Source organism: Trachurus trachurus (assembly GCF_905171665.1).
Source record: "Trachurus trachurus genome assembly, chromosome: 4".
Classification (NCBI taxonomy): domain Eukaryota; kingdom Metazoa; phylum Chordata; class Actinopteri; order Carangiformes; family Carangidae; genus Trachurus; species Trachurus trachurus.
Genome location: NC_139898.1, coordinates 26,850,328 through 26,869,369, shown reverse-complemented (window position 1 = coordinate 26,869,369; position 19,042 = coordinate 26,850,328). Strand labels below are relative to the sequence as shown.

General features: G+C 44.3%; 1 protein-coding gene across 1 annotated transcript in view; it reads left to right on the top strand.

Moving 5' to 3' along the window:
* LOC310984346 (glypican-5-like) overlaps nucleotides 1–13,656 on the top strand; it is a gene marked incomplete at its 3' end in the record, with an annotated part of 56,809 nt that extends 43,153 nt beyond the window's left edge. Inside the window, exons 10-11 of the mRNA XM_083969531.1 lie at nucleotides 11,233–11,342; nucleotides 13,555–13,656. Of these exons, the coding sequence (XP_083825657.1) occupies nucleotides 11,233–11,342; nucleotides 13,555–13,656 (212 nt within the window). The remainder of the gene's footprint in view (nucleotides 1–11,232; nucleotides 11,343–13,554) is intronic.
* Nucleotides 13,657–19,042: the final 5,386 nt, after the last annotated feature.

Below are 19,042 nucleotides of genomic sequence, written 5' to 3'. Positions count from 1 at the left end.
CCACAAGTAAATGCAAAACACTCGGGACTTGGTATTTGATTGCTAATTGTTATCAAGTGTTACCATGAGAACTGATTACAAATATTATACCTGCTTGACATTGGCATTTTAACAATGTTTCTGTAAGCACATTAGCACGCTGACCTTAGCATTTGATTTGAAGCTCCGCTGTGCCTCAGTGCCGCCTCACAGAGCTGCTATCACAACCACAGACTCTCCGTTTTGTTTAACAGAAATTCCCTCCATGTGCTGGGACTGTGTCCATTGCAGCGCTGTGATAAGGAGAAATACACATTAGCTTTTTTTTCTACTGTAAGTACTGTAAGTGTAATGAAATGCAGTGGTCCCTCAGACCATTGGCTAAAACCAAAGAGCTGTGTTCACCCTGTTAATTTCTGAAATGCTTTGAACATCAACCCTTAATCATCGCACACCTTCCTGGTTTGATTGTATCCATGTCTGTGGTGTTTGCTTTTGGTTGTAATGCAATAATGACTGCACCGTTTTAAAATTAACATTGATCGGGCTGCACTGAAATCTATCTCTGGTTAATCCCTTCAAAGTTATTTACTGTGTGCAGCAGTAGCCTCTCAGCTATATATTGCAAGTTCCCATTTCCCCCCCTCTGACACCATAAACCTCACTATCACTCAGTGTAGTTCAGTGCAAATTTGCTTAAAATTGCTTGGAAAACATCACGGCAAATGACCCACCACGGACATATTGGTGATTTCCTTGTGAACAGATTCTTGTCCCATTGAGTGAGTTGACCAGCAGAGGAATTTTATAATACTTTAAAGGGATAGTTCAACATTTTGGCAAATTGGCCCATTGCCATAATCCCTGTAGTCATAGCAGTAGGTTCGTTACCTTTAATTGTTGGTGCAAGCTATTTTTAGAACGGCGGAGCAGAGCCGCGAGCTGCTCAGAGCTACGCTACGGAAGCTCATGGGATTTCTTGGTTTTCCTCATCAAACTCATCAAATACACAATCCAACAACTCCAAAACGCTCTCATGGACAAGTTGTGACCTGCACATTCACCACGCTATGAGATAATAATGGAACGTTAAGAGACAAAGTTGTTTTCGAGGTAAATGCAGAGACTGCTTGCTGAAAAACTGCTCCCGACGGGAACGCGCATCAGCGGTTTTGCATGAATTTACCTCTAAAACAACTCTGTCTCTTAACGTTCCATTATTATCTCATAGCGTGGTGAATGTGCAGGTCACAACTTGTCCACGAGAGCGTTTTGGAGTTGTTGGATTGTGTATTTGATGAGTTTGATGAGGGAAACCAAGAAATCCCATGAGCTTCCGTAGCGTAGCTCTGAGCAGCTCGCGGCTCTGCTCCGCCGTTCTAAAAACAGCTTGCACTGACAATTAAAGGTAACAAACCTACTGCTATGACTATAGGGATTATGGCAATGGGCCAATTGGCCAAAACGTTCAACTATCCCTTTAAGTCCATAAGTAACAAGATGAACATGAAGAGATGAATCACACTGGTAACTCTAACCCTTCTTTACAAAGTACAAAGTAATTATTTAACATACACTATTTATTACCAGAGCTCATGTTTTCACCCGTGTGTGTTCATTTGTCAGCAGCAGTTACATTTAAAAAGTACTGAAGTGGTTTGCTCTGACCTTGGAGGAGGGATGAGACTCGGGCCAGGGACGAACAGATTCAATTTTGCGGCACATCCGGATCATTTTCTATGAATTTGAATTTGCTGGTGTGTGTTGTTTGTCATTGGCCTTGGTGGTGATGTGTGATCTCCAAGCTGCTCCTGGTCCGCAGCACATGGACCGACCGCTCTTTATTTCTTTGTTGTTGGTTTCTTTTATTATTTTATTTTGCTGCTATACCATGTTATAATTTGATTCTGATAAGTAATTGCTGACTGTATGATCCACAGCTGCCTCTTACCATGCTTTTCCTGTGCTGTGCTTTGCTTTGCTTTGCTGTGCTGGTTGTGTGTGTGTGTTGTGTGTTGTGTGTGTTTGCCCCCCCCCTCTCCCTTGGGAACTGAGGCTGAAGTAATGAAATGCTCATTACTGATTCAGCTGGAAATGCTGGGGATACATTTACACACACACACCAGTTATCCAGACGCTTTCAAGGTCACCTTGCACCATTTGTGTGAGTGTGTGTGTGTGTGTGTGTGAGAGTGAGACTGTGAATGACTGTCTGTTGTGTGTGTATATATACAAATTGAGGAGCAACAAGATTGGGCATAATTGGGGCCTAAAGTGACAGTTCTGTACAATACACCACAGGCATCTGATATTAGATACGGTCATTAACACACTTCATCTTCCACACTCTATTTCACACACACGCACACATGCACACACACTGTATTCACCTTTGCTGTCGGTTCACTTATCAACTTTGGCTCATCAGATCATGCAGCCTTGACATCCATTTATTCCTCCAGTCTCACGGACTGTACAGTGAGCAGCATAATCACACAAGTATGTGTGTAACTACCTGAGGTTGTTACCCTGCTCCTTGTTTCAGATATTAAGACGCTTTCATTCACCTCTGTGTCGTTACGTACAGGTGTCTGATCAAAGCATAACGAGCATGTTTGTGTGAGCGCGTCCACAGTTTTGTCTGCTGTTATTAGAAAGATGCTGTGTTGTCAGCGGGGTTTTGTTTCACACGGCAGACAGACGGAGGAATGCATGAAACAGAATTATATACAGTTATGCTGAGGTTTGGGTATTGGCATGTCTAGAGTAGATACAGGAATGCTAAAGTCTGAAAGATTAAAGAACCACAGGTGCATATGGTGATTTTGTTTTGTCTCTATAATCCAAAGACGTCAGTGGTTAGTTAATCACCAAGATGTCTCACAAGTTATCAGGTTAGCGTTTCCTCTAATAATTATATTCTTCTTCTTCTTTTTTTTTTAGTGTGGTCACCGTAGACACGCATGCTTCTTGGCAACAACAGCTTGAGGCTTTTTGATGAACATAGTGCAATTTATATGAAACACAGATAAGAATTTATAAAAGCCATTATTAAAAGGCAGATGTTTTACCAAATTTTTTTTTTTTTTTAGAACTTTTTAAACATTTCCTGACATATGACTTTGAAAATGTGTGATAGACCGTACAGTAGAATGAGTTACAATACGAGTAAATAAATAAGTAAATAAATAATAAAATGAATAGATAAATTAAAAGGGGAGAGAAGGAGGGAGGGAATTAAAATAAGAATAAATAATAAGTGTAGAAATGGATAAGATAAATTAATAAAATGATTAACTAGATAAATAAGTAATAAAACACATCATCTATACATCATCCTGCACATTCATGTATACACATACCTTCAAACACATGTGTATACATATGTATAATTAGATTGATGTTTTACCAATTTTAATTAGAGAACCTATTTAAAAATGAATTACTTTGAAGGTAAGGATTTTATCATCATGTTCAAATTGCTCCTGTTTACAGCGAACGGTATTGGTAAAGTGACAAGTGTGTGTGTGTCTGTTTGGGGTGGGGGCAGAGGGAGGGGGGGGATGCAGTAGGTGCTTAGCAGACGCTCTGCTTCCTGTGGGTCACTCACCACAGCTCTGATTTATGGCCTCGCTCCAAGCGCTTGGGGCCGTCACTGTCCTCTCACCCCCGGGTGCACGCCGTGCTCTCAATTCAATTTCGTTTTTTTTTTTTTTTTTTTTTTAATCTTATTATTTTGGGAGAAGTATCTAAATTACAAGCCAGTGGTAAAGAGGACACATTTATTTGTAATGGGATGATGAATCACTGTCCTAATGTTTTCATCAGATCCTGTCTTCAGCTCTTAACGCTACATGGTGACCACCACCACCACTCGTGTCCCTGCTTGTGAACCGTCGGCTCCTCTGAGGGCGTTAACTGTGCGTGAATGGAGCCGTTTATGTTTCACGTCAATGAGAAGGTGGAAACTTTTAGCTGATTTAGCACAGCACTGACCTGAATACTGCAAAATACTGCTGCAGTTTACTGACAGCATCCTTCAAATGTCACTCTTCTGTATCATACTACACACACACACACACACTCATGCATAGACAGACAAAACCACACACTCATCAGTCATTGCAGTAAAGGTTAAACTACCCCATGAGTATGACCGGTGACATTGTTCATCATTCATCTCTGGCTTTGTATGTGTGTGTGTGTATGTGTGTGAGTGTGTGTGTGATTTCGTGCACATCCTCATCCAGCAGTGGTCTTTCTTTGCCTTTGTCACACACTCAGCAGTGGACCAGTGAGTCAGGTGCAGACATTTTGGAGCTGCCTCGGTAAGTTTACATGTCAGAGGCCTGCAGAGTAGAAAAAGCAGAGAAAAACGTAGAATATTGAAATATTGTTTCTCTACAACTGGAGACTCACTCAAATGCTCTAAAAGAAACAACTCAATTGGTCCAGTGTGGTCGAAGAGCTCTGAAGGTTATTTCTTTGTGGCATTTTGAAGTGCAACACAACGCTTTGTACTTGTATTATGCAGGAAGAACTCGGCATAATGGTCCACACTTTTTTTTTGATAAATTGCCATATGACAAGTTTTGTCATTGTTGCTAAGAGACAAACACAGTGAAGGGCATGCAGAATTAGACTGTGTCATGTCTTGCTCTTTAAAACACACGCGCACACACACAGAGACTCACACACATAAACGTGTATTTCATGCACAAACAAGAGCAGCCTTTCAATGATGCTGATTTAAACTAAGACATACAGTACAGTCTTAATGATTAATGCAGTTCATCCATCCATCCATCCATTTTCATCCGCTTGATCCGGAGTCGGGTCGCGGGGGCAGCAGTCGGAGCAGGGATCCCCAGACTTCCCTCTCCCCGGACACTTCCTCCAGCTCTTCCGGGGGGACCCCAAGGCGTTCCCAGGCCAGCCGAGTGACGTAGTCACTCCAGCGTGTCCTGGGTCTTCCACGGGGCCTCCTCCCGGTGGGACATGCCCGGAACACCTCACGAGGGAGGCGTCCAGGGGGCATCCTATACAGGTGCCCGAGCCACCTCAGCTGGCTCCTCTCGATGTGGAGGAGCAGCGGCTCTACTCCGAGCTCCTCCCGGGTGACAGAGCTCCTCACCCTATCTCTAAGGGAGCGCCCCGCCACCCTGCGGAGGAAACTCATTTCGGCCGCTTGTATCCGGGATCCCGTTCTTTCGGTCATGACCCAGAGTTCATGACCATAGGTGAGGGTGGGAACGTAGATCGACCGGTAAATCGAGAGCTTTGCCTTTCGGCTCAGCTCCTTCTTCACCACGACGGACCGATACAATGACCGCATTACTGCGGCCGCCGCACCGATCCGCCTGTCGATCTCGCGCTCCGTTCTCCCCTCACTCGTGAACAGGACCCCAAGATACTTAAACTCCTCCACCTGAGGCAGGAACTCTCCCCCGACCTGGAGGGTGCAAGCCACCTTTTTCCGGTCGAGAACCATGGCCTCGGACTTAGAGGTGCTGATTCTCATCCCAGCTGCTTCACACTCGGCTGCAAACCGCCCCAGTGCATGCTGAAGGTCCTGGCTCGAGGGAGCCAACAAGACCACATCATCTGCAAAAAGCAGAGATGAAATCAAGTGGCTCCCGAACCGTACCCCCTCCGGCACTTGGCTGCGCCTAGAAATTCTGTCCATATAAATAATGAACAGAACCGGTGACAAAGGGCAGCCCTGCCGGAGTCCAACACGCACCGGGAACAGGTCTGACTTACTGCCGGCAATGCGAACCAAGCTCCTGCTCCGGTCATACAGGGACCGTACAGCCCTCAGCAGAGGGCCTCCGACCCCATACTCTCGGAGCACCTCCCACAGGATGCCACGTGGGACACGGTCGAAAGCCTTCTCCAAGTCCACAAAACACATGTGGACTGGTTGGGCAAACTCCCATGCACCCTCGAGCACCCTGCGGAGGGTGTAGAACTGGTCCAGCGTTCCACGGCCAGGACGAAAACCGCATTGTTCCTCCTGAATCCGAGGTTCGACTATCGGCCGAATTCTCCTCTCCAGCACCCTGGAATAGACTTTCCCCGGGAGGCTGAGGAGTGTGATCCCCCGGTAGTTGGGACACACCCTCCGGTCCCCCTTTTTGAAGAGAGGGACCACCACCCCGGTCTGCCAGTCCAGAGGCACTGTCCCCGACTGCCACGCGATGCTGCAGAGGCGTGTCAGCCACGACAGCCCCGCAACATCCAGAGACTTGAGGTACTCAGGGCAGATCTCATCCACCCCCGGTGCCTTGCCACTGAGGAGCTTCCGGACTACCTCAGTGACTTCAGCTTGGGTGATGAATGCATCAACCTCTGAATCCTCAGCCTCTGCTTCCTCGACGGAAGGCGTGTCAGTGGGATTGAGGAGATCCTCGAAGTATTCCTTCCACCGTCCGACGATATCCCCAGTCGAGGTCAACAGCTCCCCTCCTCCACTGTAAACAGTGTTGGCGGAGCACTGCTTCCCCCTCCTGAGGCGTCGGATGGTTTGCCAGAATTTCCTCGAGGCCGACCGGTAGTCCTCCTCCATGACCTCCCCGAACTTTTCCCAGACCCGAGTTTTTGCTTCCGTGACCGCCCGGGCTGCAGTCCGCTTGGCCTGCCGGTACCCGTCAGCTGCCTCGGGAGTCCCCCGAGCTAGCCAGGCTCGGTAGGACTCCTTCTTCAGCTTGACGGCATCCCTTACTTCTGGTGTCCACCACCGGGTTCGGGGATTACCGCCGCGACAAGCGCCGGAGACCTTACGGCCACAGCTCCGGACGGCCGCGTCAACAATGGAAGTGGAGAACATGGTCCATTCAGACTCAATGTCTCCGGCTTCCCTCGGAATCCGGTCAAAGCTCTCCCGGAGGTGGGAGTTGAAGACCTCCCTGACAGGGGATTCTGCCAGACGTTCCCAGCAGACCCTCACGATACGCTTGGGTCTGCCAAGTCTGACCAGCTTCCTCCCCTGCCAGCGGATCCAGCTCACCACCAGGTGGTGATCAGTTGACAGCTCAGCCCCTCTCTTCACCCGAGTGTCCAAGACATACGGCCGGAGATCAGATGACACGACTACAAAGTCGATCATTGACCTCCGGCCTAGGGTGTCCTGGTGCCACGTGCACTGATGGACACCCTTATGCCTGAACATGGTGTTCGTTATGGACAAACTGTGGCTAGCACAGAAGTCCAATAACAAAACACCGCTCGGGTTCAGATCGGGGAGGCCGTTCCTCCCAATCACACCTCTCCAGGTAACACTGTCGCTGCCCACGTGGGCATTGAAGTCCCCCAGCAGAACGATGGAGTCCCCAGTTGGAGCGCTTTCCAGCACCCCTCCCAGGGCCTCCAGGAAGGCCGGGTACTCTGCACTGCCGTTCGGCCCGTAGGCCGAGACAACAGTGAGAGACCTATCCCCGACCCGAAGGCGCAGGGAAACGACCCTCTCGTTCAGTGGGGAGAACTCCAACACATGGCGGCTGAGCTGGGGGGCTATGAGCAAGCCCACACCAGCTCGCCGCCTCTCACCATGGGCAACTCCAGAGTGGAAGAGAGTCCAGCCTCTCTCAAGGAGTTGGGTTCCAGAGCCCAGGCTGTGCGTGGAGGTGAGCCCGACTATCTCTAGTCGATACCTCTCAGCCTCCCGCACGAGCTCAGGCTCTTTCCCCGCCAGCGAGGTGACATTCCATGTCCCTAAAGCCAGAGTCGTTGTCCGGGGATTGGGTCGCCGGGGCCCCCGCCCACGGCTGCCACCCAAAACACACGGCACCGGCCCCTCATGGTCCTTCCTGCGGGTGGTGGGCCTACTGGAAGGCGGGCCCACGTCGCTCCTTCGGGCTGAGCCCGGCCGGGTCCCGTGGGCGGAGACCCGGCCACCAGGCGCTCGCCTGCGAGCCCCAACCCCAGGCCTGGCTCCAGGGTGGGGCCCCGGTGACGCCGATCCGGGCGACGTGAACGTCCTCGATATTGTTCCACTCATGAGGGGTTTTGGAACCGCTCTTAGTCTGACCCGTCACCTAGGACCTGTTTGCCTTGGGAGACCCTACCAGGGGCATTAAGCCCCGGACAACATAGCTCCCAGGATCATTCGGGTGCTCAAACCCCTCCACCACGGTAAGGTGGCGGTTCAAGGAGGGGCAGTTCATTAAGTCATAATTGTATTGAGCAAAAATAGCAAACATTTGATTTAGTGCAGGAAAAAGTAATATCTCATTAACCTTTTGTTCCCAACTTTAATTACTGAATTCTTCTATTTGAAATCTTTTTTTCCCCTTGAACTGAGTTTACCAATAGAGACACTACAGGTGAATAGGGTAAAAAAATCTAACTAGCACATATCACCATGAAACTTCCCAAGTCTATCACTTACATTAAGAGAAATATTTTTTGTATTACAAGTTTTGTTAAATGTTATGTTTAGATATGTAAATGAGGCCATATCTAATGAAATATGTGCTAATTTGCATACATTTCCAGAACCGAAATCTGAACAATGGATATAGCCCCTTTCAAAATTCTTGTTTTATTTTGTTGACATATTACAGTCAGAAGTTTTTACTGAGGGGATTTTGGATATCTCTTTTTATCACTCTGTAAATGAGAAAATACTGTCACCGACACCAGCATCTAAAAAATCCAATTTCGCCCTGTTTTTAGAAATGAAATGTTGTATAAATCAGGCTTTGAATGATATATCAACAAATCCCTCCGTAAAAACCTTCAGAATATAGAAAGGGATCAAACTGGAAGGTTTGGTGTCTGTAAGTGCTGCTGAAGTGGAGATTTCTAGCTCAGAGTCTGAGGAAAAACTTGTTTTGAGAAAATGGCCTTTAAAGACTTGTAATGTAAAATTCCATAGATTGTTAATGTAAATTGTACTTTTACGATTGGTTGCGTATACGGAGAAAATTGTCATTTTTGGAGCCTCCATCATTGTTCAGGAGAGAGAGAGCTTTACAATGATACCTGACATCACATGGGTCAGACAACAGGCACAGCACAGTATGTCACAGTAGCATGCTAACTTTTTGTAAATGTAGGAGAAATCTACTGACGAAAGAGACAAAATTAAGTAAAATAAAAACCTTAATGTGGATTTCCTACCATTTCTTTTGATTTTTCTGAAAGAATACATGTTAAGGAAGAAAACTAGCCCAAAATCTCAAAATTGAACAGTGCATGAAAAAACAGTGTTTTTGCCTGTAGTGTCTCGCCTATTAGAGAGAAACTCTGGTGTGTTGGGTATTGTCTGCTGTGACACAAACCAATCAGCTGTTGCTATTTCTCATCATTTGACCCAGCTCAAGTGTACGAGCCAAACAAGGTCACTGTGTTGTTTAATGTTGAAAGAGAAGTGGAGAAATCACAGATGACACTGAACTAAAGTATAGATCTCTGTTTTACTCAGGAGCAATAATCACAACATGGTCCATGTCGCACCAGATGTGGTGCAACGTTTTCAGTTCTGATCGGAAAAGATGAACACGAAATAGAGCACACACACACACTCACACACACACACACACACACACACACACACACACACGCTAACACAGCCGTGAACCCGGTGTCCCATATTGCTCCATGCTGCTGTTTGTGAAGCGAGCAGACAATAAAGGACAGATGCCTAATTGGTAAACAGTCTGCTGAGAGTATAAAACATCTGACTCATCCATACAGTCAGAAACAAAACACACCATTATTATTATACCTTTGTTTATTTCGTCCGTTTTTTTATTTTTTATTTTTCTAGAGCAGAGTGTCTGGGTTGTTTTGTGTGTGTGTGTGTTTGTGTTTGTGTGGGTGTTTTCCCGCTCTCTTTATGTCAGTATTATGATGAGATATAATATTTGTGTGAGTGTGTGAACGTTAACAAACTCACCTCATTCCTCAGCCGCTGAAAGAAGCTCTTTGTCTATTGTACTGCAGGACAATGTGTATTGTAGGAGACAGAATCAGATTTCTGGCAGAACAGGTGTGTGAGTGTGTGTGTATGTGTGAGTGAGTGTATGTGTGTGTATGCCAAGATAGCGCATGTTGAGACTAAGTGTTTTCTGTGACAGCGCAGGTGGGTATGTGAATGTCTCTTTCTGATACGTGTGGGTGTGTGTGTGTGTGTGTGTGTGTGTGTGTGTTCACATTTAGCCAGCAGCACAGTCTGTCTTCCTCTTGTCCTAATCCACTCATTTACCTGAGTTCCTCCCATAAGGGGCCTGGAGAAGTGCCAACACACACACACACACACACACACACAAACACACACACCTGCATATATTAAAGCATTGAAGCAGCTGGTGAAGTCCGGCCATATGCCCATTAAATTAAGCAACATTTCACAAATCTGTGTGTGTGCGTGTGTGTGTGCATAAGGTAACGGTATTCACAGTGTGCGAGGCTGTGGGTAGGTGGGGTGAAATCCATAAATCTTTCAGAGCTAAACAAAAACAAAACAGCCATAAATAATGCAATGTGCAATCATGAGTTTTAAAAACAGAACCAGCAGTGATTTTCACAAATTGTGATTCTCTTAATTTATGGGTTTATTTATTTATGGAGCTGCTTTGACCAGGTTTTATAAAAGTGATCGCAGAAGCCTGAACTTGTTTTGTTTTCTTCTTTGGCTTGATCTTTCCTTGAATTTGAGCTCATTGCGTGTAAAAGTTGGTTCATAAATCACTTTATTTCCCATGTTTAAAGCCCCAGTATGTAACTTATTTGGCTTTTTATTAGCAAAAATCAAATATTGCTTTCATAAATACGTATTTCACTGAAGTCGAATCACACCCGCATACAAATTAAAGCTTTCTCGTATTAGAATGAGTTGTTACAAGTCGTTACAAATATACAAGGGGGGGCGCACCGAACCGAGGCGGCCATGTTGCATCGCCATTTTTTACGGTCAGTGGCAGCGTGACCGACATCACCATGACAACATATTGTCATGCCTGTATTGTTTTGCCTCGTGCTGGCGGACCACTTGTTTACATAGAGGCTTGTTTATCCTGTTATTGTCCTGTCTGACTTCTGCCCGATTTCACGTGAATGCAACATCAAGAATATGTTTCGATATGCAACCGCACCGCTAGATGGGGGTAATTCCTACATATTAGGCTATACCTTTAAGAATCAAACATCAACATTTTCATGTCAGTAAAATGAAACAAAGAAATGTTGATGATTAACATGTAATCTTACAGACTTATATCATTGTACTGTATTGTTGCATGTGTTCAGGTGATGAGACGTCCGATTCCTCCAGCGGTCGAAGTCCAGAGACGAAGAACGCGGCTCCTCATCCTCCTCCTCGTCGCCCAGTTCCCCCTCAGCGACTCCCACCTCCACAGGTAGGTCGCCGGCATTCCTCCTTTCACAGTTTGATTCACTAATGACTCGGTGTCTCAGCCTGAAGTCAAAGCTTGTTAGAGCAGCACACAGGTCAGAAAAAGTCTCTTATCGCAGGTCTCCTGGAGGAAATGAGTTTGTGAGGATTGTTGTCGCTCTTTGAAGAGTGGAAATGCAGTTTAAAGCTTTATCATTCATTTCTGACTCCAGATCTGTCAACTGAATCTTTTACTGTTTTCCAATATTGGCTTTCCTCCCCTCCAACAGCTGCACTGATTAGTTACTGTTTAGGCAACGTAGACTGATCGATCTGTCCATTACCTGCTGAGCTCCATCAGACACATCCTGACACAGCTCGTCGTCAGGATCAGTGCAGTTCCTACATCGCCTCGCTCATTAGTATTGTTTGTGCCCTTTGCTGTGCGGTGCAGCACCACTGTTTGTTTTCCCTGAAGCTTAATAAACCCAACGGCCAACGAAACGGGGCTGCGCCACGAAGGCATGAATCCCTTTCACAAACAAAAGAAGATTTGTTTCACTGCAGGGGGAAAACTGAACTGCAGCAATGTCATGAAAACGAGGCGTGAAGACACAGAAGCTCGTCTTACGAAATTAGTCTTAGTTTTCAAAAAAAAAAAAGAATGCAGTTAAAATGTCGGTAGAGGAGTTTTTTTCAAATTGGAGGCCACCAGGGGCCAGTCTGGGGTCCTCGGGATATTGGAAAGATAATGAGGAAAAATATCATTAAAAGATTATTGAATAATTGTATCATGTTCATTATTATAAATAGTATTTAATATTATATTGATATCTTATTGCTCATCTTTCGGGTTGCCTAAAGACAAAACATCTTTCATCACATCATAAACTCCTGTTGACACCAAGCTGCTCTGCCTCTGTAATATCTTGCTGCTTGTTAGCATTTAGCCTGCTAACATTATAGAAATGGACACACTCCACTGTTACAATTGTAATTATTATTGCTTTAATAAAAATAAGAAAATATATTTACATTCGCTGTAGTATTGTCAGTGAGTTTGCAAAAGAGGTCGCCAGCCAGAAGCTGTTTTATTTAGGAACCTTGACATGGAGACATTTAGTTCTGTTTAGTTCCTGCATTAGAAGATTTAAGGAAAGTATACTTTGTCACGAAAAGAGACTGTGCACAAAAAAACAGAACAACTTATACCTAATGCATTTGCCATCCAAAGTCGCCCGTGTGCACCTGTACCAGCTGTCACCAGTGTGTCAAACTGACTGGCAGAGCACTGATCGCAGAGCTGAAGAAAGCTGTCAGCAATATAAAAAAAAAAAAACTTAAAGAGTGTGAGCTGTCTGCTCTTCTGTCTTGCAGCAGTGTCAGTACAGAACCAACCACAGAGGCTGGAGCTAATTCTGTTATTTCTTCTTTGGATAATGAACATTTTCCACAGATTAGTCTTAAAGCAGATATCAGTGGAATGTTTTTGTTAATATAAGTCCTAAATAGTCCTATTTTCCGTCAGCAATCACTTACATGAAGTATTTCAGCCTAAACACGAGTCTCTCAGTCACTCTGCTCTGCTGTAACCCGAGGAGAAAATTTTCCTTGTGGGATACAAGTGTTATCCAATGAGGAGAGAGAACGGCATGAAGGGCTGTGTGTGCAGCCAAGGGATGCGCGTGAATGTGGTGACGTAGCACGAGGACCAATTGATGCCTGACAAGGGCGGGGGCTGCTAACTCATGGTGCGTTCAAAGAAACTCGTACTTTGTGTTTTTCCTTCCTGTGAAGTCATACCAGTTCGATCTGGTACGAGTTCACGGGTCGGAAGTTACGAGTGGCCGTTATAGGGAACTTTCACAGACAACAGGATGGTAAAAACACGAGCTACGGGTTACCTGGAACGCTACCAAGTCGTAGTTGTGACTTGAAGCTGTAACTTACGGTTTCAAAAGCCTGCCTTGAACGCAGCATTAGCCGAAACGGCCGTGAAGCTGATATCTGCTTTAACATGTTTGTCAGAAACACAGAGTTAGTTATGCATATATACACATAGACATACCCAGATGCACAAATGTTTTACAGAAAATTCAAACAGATTGTTACTCTATGTCAATTAATCACATCAAAATAATAATAATAATGACTTATCAGTGTCCTTCTTTCACATTTTCATTCCCTCACGTTCTCTTCTGCTATAATTTTGTATCTTTTTGCGGGCTCTTTGTCAGGTGGCCGTGCGAGGCTCCGCCCACACGATGACTGTTGAACCTTTACCTTTGACCCTGATGACCCTGCTGCTCCTGCTGCTGTCCACATGGGAAGCGCGCTGACCGTCGTGACACAAAGACCCTGAGACGGACAGAGACGGACAGAGACTGAGAGACGAGCTCAAACTGTATGTTCGGTGGTGGTAGCGTTTGGTTCTTTGGAGTTTGTGTGAGCACGGCTGAACCACTCCGATTGTTTTTGTGTTTTTGGTGGCCCGGCTGGTGTGACGAAGCTGCAGGTGCACAGTATGCATTTTTATATTACCTGTACTGACCTCTACATGTGTTTATTTTTTATTTAACTCTAATAGGATAGATTGCACAGCACTACTGACTTTTTTTTCTCTTTTTTTCCTTTTTTTTTGAAGAGAGATGTAAATACAAATATATATATATTATATATTTATATGAAAAGTTTCTATAGATAACAGTGGCTTGATGTGTAAATAGAGATTAATATAGAACTGAGCAGATTGACTTGGACATTAAGAGAGGTTTGGTTTGCTTTGACCATTACCTTATATACGTATCACCGCACACAGATTTAGATCCATTATTTTTATATTTACTCAGCATACAGAGCTAAACATAGGCAGCAAAAAGGACAATGGGGCACTTTATCGATAGATAAATAATTCTGTCATACTTCAGACCTTTCACAGATGGTCGCGCTACATAGTGAGAAATTCTGCAGTTTGGCCCGGAGGCCTGGGCAGACTGAAGAGCTTCCTGTGCTTAGTTTTGTTTTTTGTATTTTTAACACCAACACTGTCTTTTGTTCGTGCAAGCTGGGTGATTCAAAAAAGAAAAATCTGCAGTAAGTGTGCAGAAGAATTAAAATTTCTCCAGTAATGCGGCAACAGACAGTGTGAGTCCACTGGCAGTTTGTCATTTCTTGGTGTATCATACTTTTTCACTGTCTTGGTAGTTGACGGGGAAAATGAGTGAAGACTTTTTCCCCCCCCCTCTGAACATGTACAGTGGACAGGAGTCATATAAGCACTACAGGGAGTGATATAACAGCTTTCACTTCAACTTCACAAGCTGCCACTGCCGTCCTTGATGGGAACGAACATCCCAACAATACAAAGCATCAAGTACAAGAGAAAAACTAAATATGGCCACGACTTTAAGAGACAGAAACAATCATCTGCTTGAACAATGAATAAATTGACATTTCATTGTCATTCACTGCAAACAGTGAACTGTCACAGCGATTTCAAAGAGTGACTGATCTCCAAATGTATTAATTAAAACTGCAACAAGAGAATTTATTAGACATCCAATAAAATAGTTAACGCTGTGTGTCTCTGTCTCCGGGGAAGACAACACACAGGGTATCAAGAGAGTGATCAGAGCAGAGCTGAGCCCACATCCAAACATATGAATTAAGCGTAATTCATGTTAATTAGGATTATCAAGTGCTGCTGCCTGTCTGCTGAGTCTCTAACCCCCCAAACTGCTCGCAACAGCAGGACCGAACCGACAACTGGAGCGCTGATCAAATGCATCGAGAACAGAGCAAATGAACCCAGTTGAAGGACGGCCGCGTGCATGGCTGTCAGTGGGTGACCGGCTTTCTTCTCAGATACACCACGCTGCGTCGTCGCTCAGATGGCTGTAAAGACCTGAGGTTTTCACAGCCTTTACTTTGTCCTTGATTTCGTTGCTGCAAGGCTCTGATGTATGTACTGTAATGTAACCGACACTCACCTGAGACCGATTATTTATGAAGGAATGTTGACTGACAGACGAGACGGGTTTAAGGAATACAGTTAAAGAGTTTGTGTGTGTGAGTCATCCAGGCGCCGTGCCCAGATGCCACGTTAGCTAGCTAGCGGGACGCTTTCACCACATAATCTGCCAGACAAATGTGTTATTATTTGATTAGAGTTTAAACGTTATACCCAAATGAGATGAAATTTTGGACTCGAGCCAACCCGCCCATCATTCACAGCCCCTCACTAGGCAACCCTGTACATATATGGGGATAAGTGGATGTATAGAATGTATGCAGAGACAAAATATTATTGTTTCTCAGCCTGTGTGACAAGACCAGTGTGGGCTATTGACAGGGATTAAGAGATTTTCAACATGTAAAGAAATATATGTCATACATTTTATATGCTTATAAACTCTGTAAAACACAAAAGCACAGTGAGCATTTACAGCTCTCTTGGGCAGCAGTTCAAATTAAATCATCTGGAAAGGGAAGATAAATCTGGTCATTTCCATGTCTCAAGTCATCTTTCTGTGGCTGCTCACCTTCTCCAAGGTCTCACAAACTCTTATCTGTGGATCGCAGCTGGAAAGGTCAAGAAATCTTAGCAGTAAAAGGTGTGTGAATCTCGGAGCATCAAATGGGTTTATTGGGACAGAAATGACGTTGTGTCGTTCCTCTAGTGCTGTGCTGCCATGATGTTCGTCCACATGTGTGTTCAGGCACACTGGTGTGCCAGGTTAGCGAGCTGTTGTGTGTCATTGTTGAATAAAACCAATAAATGTACCTTATCCGAGGTTAACAGCTCTCGTAGTGCAGTGTTACTAACGTGTTGCCGTAGCAGTATGCAGAGCCACCAGGATGCACGAAGCAGCTCCACTCTGAAAAACCACCGTGCTAATGTAAACTAAACCAGTGACTCTGATGTAAAGTGTAAATGCAACCGACTGTAATACACCGTGTCCTGCTACTCTGCTGTGTCAATAATCGTCAGTTTAATATCCTCAGTAATAAACTGTGTTTATCAAACTTATGTTGTACTTCTGTCTTTCATGTGTTGTGTAACAGTCTCAGTGGATGGAGCCGCAGACGGAGCTGAGACTCGGAGTAAAAACAGGAAGAGTGATCTGACAGGATGAATCCAGAGCAGCATGAACAGTACAAATTAACACTTGATTATTATAATTCCCTCTTTTGTTTCCCTCCAAATAGCTTTAGAAATAATAGTATCACACATACTGCTGGATATATTCTGTATGAACATGATCACACTCTCAATTATGGTTGGTATATGATAAATGTTGACAAAATGTACATTTTTTACTGTTAGTTGCTGATGTTTAGTATATTGTGGGTGTATACTAGGCCTAGTGGTAAAGTCCGCCTCTATGGTCCTGATCAATTAGCTGTAACTCACAGAAGAAAAAGGGTATTTGCACAAAACTTCACATGTAGCTTCAAAAAAGTACAACTTTTCACATTGCACATTCCCTGGTTGACTACTAGGGAGATATTCAACAAAACACAAGTTTTCTTTACTGGGCGATATTAGTTTTTTTGTGAAATATAAAATGGCACGTTTTCCAGAATCATATGATGTATAATACTTGGCACTACCAGAAAAAATAAGCTCATACAGTAATTGGTTTTTAGGTCTATGTAGGTCTTTGAAGCTTAATTGACACTATGTTTTTGATTTGATTTATAAAACCCAACACTACACATTTAAATATACAGATGTCTCGTGCATCATTTTATGCACATTTCCATTTTGTTGATGAGAATATTTTACCAGCAGTGCAGCTGCTACGTCAAGACTTTTGGAGCCGTCACAGCCTCATGTACTGTATATATTTTATGGGAAGGGAGCCGCAGCTCTTTGCCCTCTGGCTCTTTGCGAGAGATTACTGTGATTGGATTGGCATGGTCAGGAAGTTGGCACAGATTGCGTGGTTGGCACAGGAAACTGCCAGGGGGATGATGGGAAATAAAGACATCATTGAATGCAAATTACCACGGAGGGGAGGGAGATACAGCATGAAGGAGGGAAAACTGAGAGCAGGGTTCCCCTCCCTCTTCCTGGTGTTGGCACCATCCAGAACGATTGATATACCCTTCTTCCTGTCGATGGCTGCTGCGTCAACACATCTTCAAATGCAATATTTTACTAGTTTTCATACATCACTGTTGATTTTTCTTTCCCCCCTTTTCTGGGAATTGTCTTTTCCCCCTGACGATGTAGTGCACTGCTTTGATTAATTACCTTGACATGAATGTCTGATACACCTCAGCCAGAGATGCACAAAGGGTCAGTGCACCCTGCAGAACAACAACAACACAGAAGGGAAGGAGTGGTGAGAAGTGAAAGACTGACTGAGACAAAGAGCGAGATGGACAGCACATTTACACAGTGCTGTTTCCAAGAGGCTGCTGGAGCTTTTCTGCCAGCACTAATGAAATCAGATCTCTGATTATTTAAACACTGTCTGAGGGTTAAGATTGATAATTGTGCTATTTAAAGATTATATCAGATTACTGCCTGTGCACATGTTACAGCGCTGCATGGTTTTTATAGCTGTTTTGACTATAAAAATATGACCAGAGGGTTTCATGATATTGAGAGCCTCCACTCAGACATGCACCTGCCTGCCTTACAGACACAATACAACACAACTGGAGTTGTAATTTAGTAATTTAGATTTTTGTCACATTTATAAATGCTTTGACATTGGATATCTGACACCCTTACATTTGCCTTTACACGTTCTATTTTTCTCTCTCATAGATATAGTATAGCATATACCTTATTTGCATCTTTACCTTTATAACCTACTTCGTATTCTCTTTTCTTAGCAGCTGTAACACAAGCTTATTTCCCCCTGGGGACCTGGGAAGGAGTCTGACTCTGACATTTATTTATCTGGAAGAAGACTAAATCAGGATTCGGGGTTGAGCGCAGATGCTTTTTTTTTTTTTTTTGACTGAAGGACGAAGCCCAAGAGTGAAAAACAAGCTCTTCTGCTTCACATCAGCAAGCGAGCCCTCCAACACTGGATCTTTTGCCTCTCGTATCCCACGGGTGTTCACATCTTTCAGTTACTCCCGTTGGAGCTGATAATGTGAAAAGTCCATTGTTAACGAATGCTCCAGAGTGTATAAAACACCCTTAACTGCAGATGGAATCTAAACGGCAGTGGCGTGGCACTACTCTAAATTTGGATTGGGTGTTTGGGAGTCATTTAACCCTGAAAGCTGATCAACTTCACAGTGGCTGGCAGCCTCCTTATATCCAAAGTCTATAATGCCAAGATAGAGCAGCTCTGCTCTGAAGCAATTAGGGATTAAGTATCTTGCTGAAGGGCACTTTAACATCAGTTTCTGTGTGAAAGGAGAGCACAGAGTCATCTGACTCACCTTCACATATTCATATTATCATTCAAAACCATCCCTGCGATGAATTAAACCACAAACTGTTAACTGTAATATTATGCTATAAGGGCTGTGAGGCTGTACAGTATGTGGGCAGACTTGTTCAGCAGGCATACAGTAATGTAACACCATCTTGGTTTAGTCTGTGAGTATGCTAACGTTCGTTACGACTGAAGTTGATGGAAATTTTGCAGGTGCACTCTCATAAATCAAAGCGCTCTACATTCATAAAAATTATGAATACAGCCTCGCTCTAATCACATATTATGTTGAAAGATATTGAAAGACCAAATGTGTGGG